Source organism: Oncorhynchus gorbuscha, linkage group LG20 (genome assembly GCF_021184085.1).
Source record: "Oncorhynchus gorbuscha isolate QuinsamMale2020 ecotype Even-year linkage group LG20, OgorEven_v1.0, whole genome shotgun sequence".
In the NCBI taxonomy this organism is placed as follows: domain Eukaryota; kingdom Metazoa; phylum Chordata; class Actinopteri; order Salmoniformes; family Salmonidae; genus Oncorhynchus; species Oncorhynchus gorbuscha.
Genome location: NC_060192.1, coordinates 28,064,191 through 28,076,721, shown reverse-complemented (window position 1 = coordinate 28,076,721; position 12,531 = coordinate 28,064,191). Strand labels below are relative to the sequence as shown.

Sequence of the window (12,531 nt, the reverse complement as noted above, 5' to 3'; positions counted from 1 at the left end):
CCTTTTCGCAAGGTACTTTCCCTTTCTCCTGAAAGGAGGTCGTCATCCTTGTTCAAGTAACCATAAATGGTTATTCGTGTCTGATAATGATCGATTTGGGTATATCAAACTATATGAAAACGATGTGAACGCATATATTTCCTATTTTGTTTATTTGATCATTCTTATTTTTGCATTCAAGGGTCCTCACAATATAGTTCATATTGTGTTACTTCATCTTAAACAGGGATGTGCAGATTCAAATCGAAGTTTATTGGTCACGTGCACATGGTAGAATGAACCGCTTGTTTGTTAACTCCTCAGCAATGCAGTAGAATAACAATATCAATCAAAAGTCAAATGCCAAATACAAAAGAAAAAAAGCACAAGTAGTAATAAAATTTGAAGAAAAAAGAGAGAAACTAGGTCCCTGTATAAAAAAATCATATACCAGTCTATACATCGTTTCTATTTATGACTTTACCATTTTCTTTTGTATGTGCCTGGTAATTCCCGAGGCTTGCACTGATGGTCATGATAAAGATTTGTTTTAAGTCTGTGATGGTAGGAGTAACATTTTTGCAGAAAGTTTACCGGTGCCTTTTGGCTGATCCATATATGGTTTCAGAGTGGGTTAAAACGTTGGGTGCTGTGGTATCGGTTAAGGTAACCCTACGTGGCCTTGTGATAATTGTTTGTGTTTCCCGCTGGTCAGAGGGAGCAGGGGTTCGCCAGAGATGGGACTTGTTTTGCGCTAAAGAAAAGAGTGCTGTTGCAAAGAGTGATTACTGGGGTAACGGTAAATGCGAAAATGGATCAACTGAAGGGGAAGATTACCGGTGTTTGTGACGCTCATCGTTTGGTGCGACACAGACAGGGTGTAGTGACAGGTGAAACAGAAGTCATTGTTTGTACTTTTGAGTTTTGATGTTGAGTCTTTGACCGACAAAGTGATGTTAGGATATTTCAGTTATCCACTACAAGCTTTTGTGACGAATCCATTATGTTGTTACAGGTGTCAAGCTTATAGGCATGTCCCAGCAGTGTGTAGGAGGGAGGTTACCAGGTGTGCAGAAGGGCATGAGACAAAGGAATGTGTAGTATTGAAGGGAAAAAAGCAGTATGTGTTAATTGTACAGGTGCCTATGGGGCTGGGGATCAGAAATGTCCAGTGCGAGAGACAGGTTGAGGTTAGAGTAGTGCAGAGGGTGTCTGTCAGATGTTGAGGCAGTGAAGAAAGTAGAGGAAGATGGGTCAAGGGATCCTAGGAGGATTAGAGTGAGAATTGTCTTTGGCTTTTTAGCATTCATAGCTATGGTTATCAACTGTACCACAGGGATGGAACATAAGTCGCAGAAAATAGAGGTTGTGGTGGCAGCTGCATAAAAATATGTTGGTGTACGAGATTTGATGTCAGAAGAGTTACATGGTGTATTGAGTGGTGTCCTGTCTTTCCAGGCTGTTGGCCTGAGGTAGGATTATATATGTTTAAATAGTCAACTAGCGTGGTGTGTTTTTAATGAGTGTAGGGTTATGGTAGGATATTTAAAAACAATATCTTCCCTCAAAGTATAAGGCAGGACTGTCCAACCCTCTTCATGGAGAGCTAGGTTCATTCCAACCCTCTTCCTGGAGAGCTAGGTTCATTCCAACCCTCTTCCTGGAGAGCTAGGTTCATTCCAACCCTCTTCCTGGAGAGCTAGGTTCATTCCAACCCTCTTCCTGGAGAGCTAGGTTCATTCCAACCCTCTTCCTGGAGAGCTAGGTTCATTCCAACCCTAACTTAGCATATCTGATTCAGCTAGTTAAGGTCTTGAGCAGCTAATTAGTAGAATCAGGTGTGTTAAATTAGGGTTGGACTGAAACCCCACAGAACTGTAGATCTCCAGGACGAGGGTTGGGTTGCTTTTTTATATAAAAAAAATACCCCAGTCTAGTTTCATTTAACTAGGCAAGTCAGATAAGAACCAATTCTAATTTACAATGACGGCCTACCAAAAAGCTCCTCTTTGAGGACAGGGATAACAAATTCAAAAATACATGTAGGACAAAACACACCACTACATAAAGAGACCTAAGACAACAGCATGGTAGAAACATTATTGGGCAAGAAGGTAGCGACAATACCTCACGCGAAGCAGCCACAACTGTCAGTAAGTGTCCATGATTGAGTCTTTGAAGAGATGGAGATAAAATGGTCCAATTTGAGTGTTCCAGTCGCTATCTGCAGCGAACTGAAAAGAGGAGCGACCCAGGGATGTGTGTGCTTTGGGGAACCGTTGGTTGCGGTAATGCAACATGTATTGGATGCAATCCGCCGTTAAACATACTCGAATAAGTACTTGGTAATTCATTGTGCAATCAAATACTTGAAGCGGAACTCGCTCGTACAGAAATAAGCCCGTGCTTCTGCAAAATCTCGAAGCTCGTGCATGTATTTATTTTTAGGCGTAGCGCGTGTCGTCATCTGCAGTCGACGTGGATTTTGTCGGTAACGTCATTTTGGTAGCGTTTGTTTTGACAGGCAGGAAGGACTGAGGGGGAAACCTTCTGCAGATCGCTGGCGGCCAAATAGTATGCAAAAGATGTTGACAATAATCTCCAACGTGCTGAGGGGTAGCGCAAGAAGAAATGTAAGTACTGTTTATGTATAGTATTTTACTATAGGATACACATGACCGCTTGTCCTTTTCTTAAAAAACGAGACGAGCTGCGGTCCTGACCTTGCCATTCCGATAGGCCCCGATTCGTACCCGTACCGCAGTAGCCGCCCTTGGCTTTAGCTAAATATGACTTGGCAAGTTTTGGGTAAATAAATCTGCGAACTAGCTATAATCCAAATAATCATATGCCTACTTGGTTAGCTGCCAACTTGTCAAAATAGTTATCATTGCGGTGCGTTCAAGATTGCCTGGATTGGGAAACAATTCAATTCCATAGAGTTCTACGTCGGACAGAAATCAGAGTTTGAATCAGGAAAGTGATCGATCACGACCTCAACAAGCCAGCATGTTGAATACACATTTATTTCAACGTACTTTACCGGTTGTCTGTGCGGTTGGTCTTTTTTGCTGTTGTAATGTGAGACAATATGTCCACAGGAAGTATAATTACATCTACTTTTCAAGGCGCTGGTAGTTCATTCCGTTTTCTATTACCCAAAGCATGTGCAGAACCATGTAAACACGTGCATGTGTCTTGTGCATCTATTTTTATATTGTTCGCATGTTTCAGGTGATAGAAATGCAATGCCAGCGCTTTGAAAAGTAATTCAACTGTAATGAAACAGGCAGGGAGCAGGTCTCGAGCCCTCGACCTTCTAGCCCGACGTCCGGCAGGGTCAATTTCCGCGCTTATAAACCCAGGGTCGTTACAATACTTTCCTGTGGTTATATACTTACCGCCAAAAGGATCAACCACACGGGCAACCCGTAAAGAGAACTTTTCTCATTCAAACTCTCTTTGCCACCATGTCAGCTTTTAATCAAGATATCCAGTGGTAAGTAGCAACCGTCTCAATTATGAGAAAAAGCTTTGACGAAGGCTCATAGGTGAATAATGGTAAGTAGAAGTACCGGTAATGAAACACCTTTTATTAATATATTTGGTAGACATTTCTTTATTTTGACCTCTCCACAGTTCAGTGGAAGTGTAAACTCTAACAGTCTATTACCTAGAAAAGTATCTTGGCGGTGTAAAGAATTGTGCTGTTGTGAAGCAAATTTTCTGTAGTTCTACCAATTAATTTAGATTGTTAGTTCTCAGAGATGGTATTTAAAAATAAATATAGTTCAATATATTTTCTGCATGCTTTTGAAAATTGTCACTTAGAACCACCTAACAATTTTCTATAAAGGAAAAACCCCTGTATTTAGCTCCAATTACTAATGTTCTTCATATTAAATGGATATATTTAGGCTATGAAGCCATTTATCTGCTTCCCCAGAGTCAGATGAACAGCTAGCATGCTAACTGTTGCTGTAGACTTCCACTAATTGCGCTAATGCTAGACAGCATTGGCTTGTGTAATACCTTTAACTAGGGCTCCCAAGTGGCGCAGCGATCTAAGGCACTGCATCTCAGTGCAAGAGGCGTCACCACAGTCCCTGGGTCAATTCCAGGCTGTATCACATCTGGCTGTGTTTGGGAGTCCCATAGGGCGACGCACAATTGGCCTGGGGTAGGCTGTCATTGTAAATAAGAATTTGTTCTTAACTGACTTGCCTAGTTAAATAAGCTTCCTTCATACTGGACTCGTAGACATAAAAATGCATTCCACGATGGTATTCTGTTGCAGCTAGTGATATTTTTTTTTAATTAGAGGAGGGGGGAATTAATATTTGCGATGATTGGCTGGTCACCATGAATAACACAACTCAAATATTTGTGGCACAGAATTGTCTGAATTTTCCCTTTAATGTCTGACAATAATCTTTCCTGTGATTCTCTAATGTAATAATCTCTTTATATATTAATATCTCCTGTTGTACTCCCTCAATGCTTCCCTTTTCTGCTTCTCTCCCATTGGCTGCCTGATAGGGAGCCCAGGTTGTGTCAGAGGTAAGATGTGGTTTTACTGTGGTATAGTCGGTGATGCAATCCCTGTGGCACACCCGATTCTGCCTATTTTGTGCTCCATCTTTATTCCTAATGATTTCTTTCCCTTTCACATGTTAACATTATGTTCTATACTTTCACTCATTCATTTAGTTATTTATTTGGGGTCCAATTACAGAATAATTTAACATTGCATTTACCCACCCCCATAAGAATAATTTTCATTTGGAAATGTTCTCGTTCAGAAATTATGCTATGCATCATAGACTACACTTTAACAGAAGCAGAAATGGTATCTGACCGACTAACGCTAGAACTACCATCACCAGAAATACCTCTTAAAGTGGACCAACCAACCCGGGAATGAAACATTTCAGAACCTGACATCAGTACTAACAGGGGTGCTTCTGACTCATCCATACTTGAGCTTCAGCTGGCAGAGAGGAGCCAGAATACTGACATAGCGTTGCTTCAACACCCTGAGATTGCACTGAGCTTGACTGAACCATTCTAACTTTTACAGTACTTTGCCTGATGCTGTGAGCCGCCTGTTTTCTCTCACTAACACCAGGCCCAAACCAGACGCGCACGTGTGTCTGCCATCGTGCACAAATGTTTTTTGTCCCCCCCACACCAAACGTGATCACGACACGGAGGTTCAAGTATCAAAACAAACTCTGAACCAATTATATTAATTTGGGGACAGGTTGAAAAGCATAAAATATTTATGGAAATTTGGATAGCTAGCTTGCTGTTGCTAGCTAATTTGTCCTGGGATATAAACATTGAGCTGTTATTTTACCTGAACTGCACAAGGTCCTCTACTCCGACAATTAATCCACACATAAAACGGTCAACCGAATCATTTCCTCCTTCCAGGCTTTTTTTCCTTTGGACTTTATATGGCGATTAACAACTAACTTTCATAATAAGATGCATTACCACAACTGACTTCAGTTCATCTTTCAATCACCCATGTGGGTATATGTTCTTAAAAAGAAATGAGAAGATGGCACGTGGGTATAGGCTTCTAAAACCCAATGAGAAGTTGGGAGAGGCAGGACTTGCAGTGCGTTCTGCGACAAATAGAATCAACTTCTATTTTAGCGCCTGGCAACGTAGATGCTCGTGAGCAGTGTGGGTGCAATGATTGAATAACATGTATGTGTACATTTATTTTGCAACGCTCGTGCACGCGACACGACCGGTGTGGTCAGCATGTAAGGCCATGGTGTGATCACTCATATTCCTTAGTGCTTGAATTGACTCGCTGTGTGAACCTGCCCACCCTGAAATTTGGTCTACAACACAATAATATATTTCTCCTTCATTAACCATTCACATTTGAACACACATTTGATTTTCAGAGTGACGGAAATATTCTGGATATGTCTTTTTCAGCCAATGAGGCATTCTTGTTAGTTGATTGGTTCAGTGTTTTTCAAGACAGTCTGACTTTTCATCGGTGCTTGTCAGTGACAATGGAGTGTTTCTTCAGTCTCATTGTGGTGTGTGGATCAACCTCTGGAAGTATAGCTATGTTCCATACCATAGTTTTTCACTCTACTTCTCACTTTATGGGTCTGTCCTACTGCAGATGCTTTTGTGCTAACTCTCCCGGCTTGCCCAACCGCAGGTCTTGCGAAGTAGATTTTTGTTGTGAAAAGACGTGATGTCCGGTTAAATGAATCTCTCAAGTGTCCTCTGTTTTATTTTAGGCTACCAGTCTGGTGGTGGCATCACGCTCGTATGCTGATTTCACTCCTGAGGCCACCTTTGACATTAAGGTAAAACAAAAAATATACACAATGTGTAGCTGATTTTGATGCTCAGTCTGCCGTGTTGAGTTCTCATTGTGTGTTCTCCTGCAGAAAGTTGACCTTCATCGTCTGGAGGAGGGCCCACCCCTGACAGCCACTCTGACCCGGGAGGAGGGGCTGAAGTATTATCGTACCATGCAGACCATAAGACGCATGGAGCTGAAGGCTGACCAGCTCTATAAGCAGAAGATCATCAGAGGCTTTTGTCACCTGTATGATGGCCAGGTTAGAAGACACAATCTCACTCACCTATTGTATAAGCAAACATACAGTTTCACATTAACACACACTATTGCAGGCTGGTGGGAGGAGCTATAGGAGGACACCGGCTCATTGTAATGGCTGGAATGGAACAAATGGAACTGTATCATACACATAAAACATGTGAAACACGTTTTTGATTCTGTTCCATTTATTCCATTCCAGCCATTACAATGAACCTGTCCTCCTATAGCTCATCCCACCAGCCTCCACTGACTCACGCACACACTGCATTCAAATAGCAACTAGCATTTCGCTGCACCTGCAATAACAATGCTAAATATTTGTGACCAATAAAATTTGATTTTAATATGAATGCTCAGATTGTTATTCTTTGATAGGAAGCCTGTGCGGTTGGCATTGAGGGGGGTATCACCCTGTCAGATCACCTGATCACTGCATACCGTGCCCATGGCTACACCCTCACCAGGGGTGGGACTGTCAGGGAGATCATGGCAGAGCTCACTGGTGAGTGGACTTGACTCAGTCCAATAGAGAACCCTAATAAGATCTAATCACTGTACTTTGAACCTCTGATTTTATCTCTCTAAACATTAAAACTAACCTGTTTTGCTCTTTTTGTTTTCTTCCCTAATTTTTGTATTTTCTTCCTTTGCTGTCTCTCAGGTCGTAGAGGAGGCATTGCTAAGGGCAAGGGAGGCTCTATGCACATGTATACTAAAAACTTCTATGGAGGCAATGGCATTGTGGGAGCTCAGGTAATTCACAAAGGCCTAGCGTTATTCCTTTATCTTAGATTTGAAAGAATCCCATTTTGATTTTTGATTTTTTTTTTTACCTCATTTGCATCTGGTTTATATCCGGTTCAATGATCTACAAATATAACACCTGCCTAATTTCCGCTCAGGTACCGCTGGGAGCCGGTGTAGCCCTGGCCTGCAAGTACCTGGGCAATGATCAGCTGTGTGTCAGTCTCTATGGTGATGGCGCAGCCAATCAGGTTTGACATAAGGCATGCTTCCTGAACCCTGCATGCATTAAACATATGAAGGACACTCAACTTCAAGTTTTTATTTGACCCCAGCTGTTGACAGAATTTTTATTAATCCACAGGGTCAGATCTTTGAAACATATAACATGTCATCTCTGTGGAAGTTACCCATCATTTTCATCTGTGAGAACAACCAATATGCCATGGGCACATCAGTAGAGCGCTCTGCTGCGAGCACCGAATACTACAAGAGAGGAGACTACATTCCTGGCATTAGGGTAGACCGCTAACTAATATATTCAAACTCCTGTACCTCTTACAAAATATATTCTGTAGTCTCACACAATGCATCTGTATCTAGGTGGATGGGATGGATGTCCTGTGTGTTAGAGAGGCCACCAAGTTTGCAGCTGCTCACTGCCGATCTGGAAAGGTGAGCATCAACCTTAGTGGGTAGGATGGTTGATTTGTTTCTGTGTGTACTGTGTACAGGTTTGTGTGTTTTTAGTTGAAGTAGCACAAACTTTCTCTGTGCACCACCTGTGTTAAGGGCCCTATCCTCATGGAGCTACAGACCTACCGTTACCATGGACACAGCATGAGCGATCCTGGGGTCAGGTAAACAGTCTACATCTATATTGTTATTATTGGATTACTATTGTTGTTATTGACATTATTATTGTTACATACCTATGTTTTTTTTTTACTCCATCAGTGCCAACGCACCAGGGATTCAGCTAAGCTTTCAGTGCTCTAATATATTGCTGTCCCTGCACTCTGCTATGTCCCCCAGTAGCCTCCTCCCTGCCCTCCTACCCCCCTGTAGTGACACTGCATAGCCCTGATCCCTACCCGCTCTTCCCCCTTCCACAGCTACCGCACACGTGAGGAGATCCAGGAGGTCCGTAGTAAGAGCGATCCCATCTCCATGCTGAAGGACCGCATGCTCAGCAACAACATGGCCAGCATAGAGGAGCTCAAGGTGATTCTCAAACATTCACTAATATACTGCACATTCAACACAGTATGAATAGGCAGCATATACAGGCATCTGCCATAATACAGGAAATGCCAACAGTGTCTTCACAGGGTGTTGGTAGGGCTGGGTGACATCTCAAATTAATTTGTTTGTTTTGGCACAATATTCCAAATACCTGTATCACAAGAATCTAGTTTTTTTTTTTTTGAGAGCTTTCTTTTTTGTGAGAGCTTATGTCCGTCCGCTTGTTTTCTATTGGCCTCTTTCGTTCCTTCTGCTGTGACTGTACACCTTCCCATTTACACACAGCCACTCCCCTACCTGGCACTCACTGTTAACTTGAAATGACACAACGACAAGGTTCCAGTTGAACATACTTTACTATACCGTGTGAACACACTCAAGGTCCATCAACAACTAAACTTCCCGCGCAGGCGCACTCTTGACAGAGTGATAGCCCCGTAATAATAGAAATATATACTTAAAACATGAACTTCGTACTCATGACAACAAAGATGAAACATCACTTCTTCAATTAGCGGTTTCAACTCGCTATTTATTTGCATTTGATGTTTGGTATAACAGAATCGGACATATTGAGACATTATTTGACTGTAATAGACGAGAAATGTATCTTTCTAAGAATACACTTTTTATGTTTCAACTCAAATTGTGCAAAGAGCAGACTACTAAAACGGGAGTATCAATGAACATTGATTCTGGAAAATATATACGCAATTTGTTGCGCGTGACATTGCGGTACCATGTACTGCTAGCAGCATTTAACCCAGACTGTTAGACTAGACAGCTAGTATGTGTTTTATAAATGTGCAATAGCCATAAAAAAAAGTTATTATATAAGGAATTAGCAACTTATTCTGAGAAATAAGGTAGGCCACTTGATTTCAACATGTGAACAAAGTGGACAGGCTAGCATGCTGTTCAAACAGTTGGAGACAGAAGGGTGTCTTCATAACAATTCAACTGTTTTACCTCGTTAGCTAGCAAATAGATCCAAGTTTACTTTAACTGTAAAGATTAGCTGGCTACTCACTAGCAAGTGTGCTTGAGAGATTGTTTGAGATGTGTGTTAATTTTCTATAATGCCTGCTACAAGAAGTTGGTCATTAGTGAATGCCTTGTGTGGTTCTCACTACATTTTCAATAAATAGGGCCATTCTGATAGACTTGAAAGCAAGATCATTGATCATAAAAATTAAAAGTGGGTTAAACATGTAATTTATTAGTGGGTCTTATGGTTGTGGAAGGCTTATATTTAGCCTAGGTATAATTTAACAAGCTCTGACTTCATTAGAGTATGTTTGAAATGCAGTGTATTTTAGCAAAGCTTCTTTAGAGAAAAAATGGATGTATGATTTTAGGCCATATCGCCCAGCCTTAGGCGTTGGGCCACCATGAGCCGCTTCAATGTGCCTTGGCATAAATTATACAAGTGTCTGGAAGTCTATTGGAGGCATTCAACACCATTCTTCCATGATCAATTCCATCATTTCATGTTTTGTTGATGGTGGTGGAAAACGCTATCTCAAGTGCCGCTCCAGAATCTCCCATAAGTGTTCAATTGGATTGAGATCTGGTGACTGACACTCACCCACACACCATTTAAACCCCTTATGCTCCCTTGAGGCCCCTCTTTCAAAGTTACTGAGATCTCTTGTTCTAGCCATGTAAGCCAAAATAATGGGAAACTCAGCATTTTTGTACATGACCCTAAGCATGATTGGATGTTAATTGCTTAATTAACTCAAGATCCACATCTGTGTGGAAGCACCTGCTTTTATATCCAAATCAAGTTTATTTATAAAGCCCTTCGTACATCAGCTGATATTTAAAAGTGCTGTACAGAAACCCAGCCTAAAACCCCAAACAGCAAGCAATGCAGGTGTAGAAGCACGGTGGCTAGGAAAAACTCCCTAGAAAGGCCAAAACCTAGGAGGAAACCTAGAGAGGAACCAGGCTATGTGGGGTGGCCAGTCCTCTTCTGGCTGTGCCGGGTGGCGATTATAACAGAACATGGCCAAGATGTTCAAATGTTCATAAATGACCAGCATGGTCGTATAATAATAAGGCAGAACAGTTACATTTACATTACATTTAAGTCATTTAGCAGACCGCTCTTATCCAGAGCGACTTACAAATTGGAGTAGCAGCACGGTCAGGTGGACTGGGGACAGCAAGGAGGCATCATGTCAGGTAGTCCTGGGGCATGGTCCTAGGGCTCAGGTCCTCCGAGAGAGAGAAAGGAGAGAATTAGAGAACGCACACTTCGATTCACACAGGACACCGAATAGGACAGGAGAAGTACTCCAGATATAACAAACTGACCCCAGCCCCCCGACACATGAACTACTGCAGCATAAATACTGGAGGCTGAGACCTTATATCCCTAATTTATTCAAGTGTTTCCTTTATTTTGACAGTTACCTACACAAAGTCAAATAGCTGAATTTGTTTGAAAAACGCATAATTATTGACACATTGAAAATAGTTACAGCTGACTGAAGCATGTCTTTGAGGATGTAAAGACCAAACTTCCCTTGTCCTGTATGTGTGCAGGAGATTGACATTGCGGTGAGGAAGGAGATTGAAGATGCTGCACAGTTCGCCACCACAGACCCCGAGCCCCCTCTGGATGACCTGTGTAGCCACATCTTTGCCAACGATCAGCCCTTTGAAGTGCGTGGTGCCACCCCATGGACCAAGCTGACGTCAACTAGCTAAAGTAGCGTTTCCCAAGCTCTGCCCTCGGGACCCCAAGGGGTGCACATTTGTTTTTTCCCTCTCTCTACACAGCTGATTTAAAATAATCAAAGCATGATGATTAGTTAATTATTTGAATGGGTTGTGTAGTGCTAGGGCAATAACTAAAATGTGCACCCCTTTGGGTCCCCAGGCTCGAGTTTGGGGAACCGCTGAGCTAAAAGCTCTTGTGCCCCACCCCTTTGTCTCCCAGGCCCTTCCCCTATCCTCCATCAATGCACATTTGTCTTTGCACACATCACCTTCTCCATCTCAGCCAATGGCCTTCGTGGACTCTAATCTCTCGCCCCAAAGAAAGGCTCTTTAACAGAGAAGTTAAGAACCTTTCATTGTCCCTCTCCAAATGTTCTGAGACTGGTCACATGGACCAATTGTCCTTATCAACATTACAGGTGTAGTTACTCCTATTCAATGATTGTGGTTAGTTTTCTCTCCAAATATAAGATTAAAAGGTATTTTAAATAAAGTGATTTACATTGGGATTATTTTGTCATGCCAAATCAAATCTGTGCCTGTGGGATCTGGTCTGTGTTTCGACCATGAGCGTCTCTAGGCTGCGGGTCACTCATAGCAGAACACAAACACTGCAGAGCCGCATGGATGAAGTCTGGATATTGTGGTGTGATGCTTCAGAGAGATATTATTAAATCATGTTGACCTCATGCCTTCACTATCTTGTCAGTCATACCCCAACTTTGTAGACAATGATTGTCCTTCTAAATCATTATTTGCCCTGTTCTCTTGTTTCCTGAATTGTTTTTCTTTTTTATTCTATCAGCCTCATGTATTTATTGCTGAATGTGTTTTGTAACTGACATCCCAATGTGGTTTGTTCAAACTACAACTACTTTAAGCAGGAATAGAAAATGCTGATTTTTTTTTTTTGGGGGGTTGTCAACTGTTACAGTGGATAATGGTCAGAGAACAGTGGGGCACTACACACAGATCTGTCCTAGTTTTCCCCCAGAGATGCTAATGTATCAGGAAGTGTATGTATGCCTTGATTGTCTTTGTACAGTCTATCAAACAAATAAACTTAGAAAGAAAGCTTTGTATACAAATGTGTCTGAAGTGTGAATGTGTGATCCTTGTTCTAAACAAAAGGCATGGATGGGGGGCTTAATGTTATACAATTACATGGCTATTGTGATGTAAGTTCTAGGTTACATTTTCCATGTCACATCGAGGCTTATTGCATATTT

At 41.8% G+C, this 12,531-nt stretch overlaps 1 protein-coding gene across 2 annotated transcripts; it reads left to right on the top strand.

Annotated features, from left to right (window-relative positions):
- The first annotated feature begins 2,503 nt into the window (after positions 1-2,503).
- LOC124007013 (pyruvate dehydrogenase E1 component subunit alpha, mitochondrial-like) lies at positions 2,504-12,394 on the top strand. 2 transcript variants are annotated; one of them, XM_046317249.1, is made up of 12 exons: positions 2,504-2,612; positions 4,519-4,539; positions 6,255-6,323; positions 6,408-6,581; positions 6,959-7,085; positions 7,245-7,336; positions 7,486-7,578; positions 7,692-7,847; positions 7,931-8,002; positions 8,120-8,187; positions 8,443-8,551; positions 11,126-12,394. In XM_046317249.1, exons 1-12 carry the CDS (start codon positions 2,556-2,558, stop codon positions 11,288-11,290), a joined length of 1,203 nt encoding a protein of 400 aa, XP_046173205.1. In that variant the 5' UTR covers positions 2,504-2,555; the 3' UTR covers positions 11,291-12,394. The 2 variants fall into 2 exon arrangements, with proteins under 2 accessions (XP_046173205.1, XP_046173206.1); XM_046317250.1 differs by lacking the exon at positions 4,519-4,539.
- Positions 12,395-12,531: the final 137 nt, after the last annotated feature.

What these genes read in the sequence shown, in the direction of transcription:
- LOC124007013 (XM_046317249.1), top strand. Translation starts at nt 2,556, where the DNA reads ATGCAAAAGATGTTGACAATAATCTCCAACGTGCTGAGGGGTAGCGCA. An exon ending in ATGGCATTGTGGGAGCTCAG is followed by an intron (nt 7,337 to 7,485) that starts GTAATTCACAAA and finishes ATTTCCGCTCAG; the next exon opens with GTACCGCTGGGAGCCGGTGT. An exon ending in CCAGCATAGAGGAGCTCAAG is followed by an intron (nt 8,552 to 11,125) that starts GTGATTCTCAAA and finishes GTATGTGTGCAG; the next exon opens with GAGATTGACATTGCGGTGAG.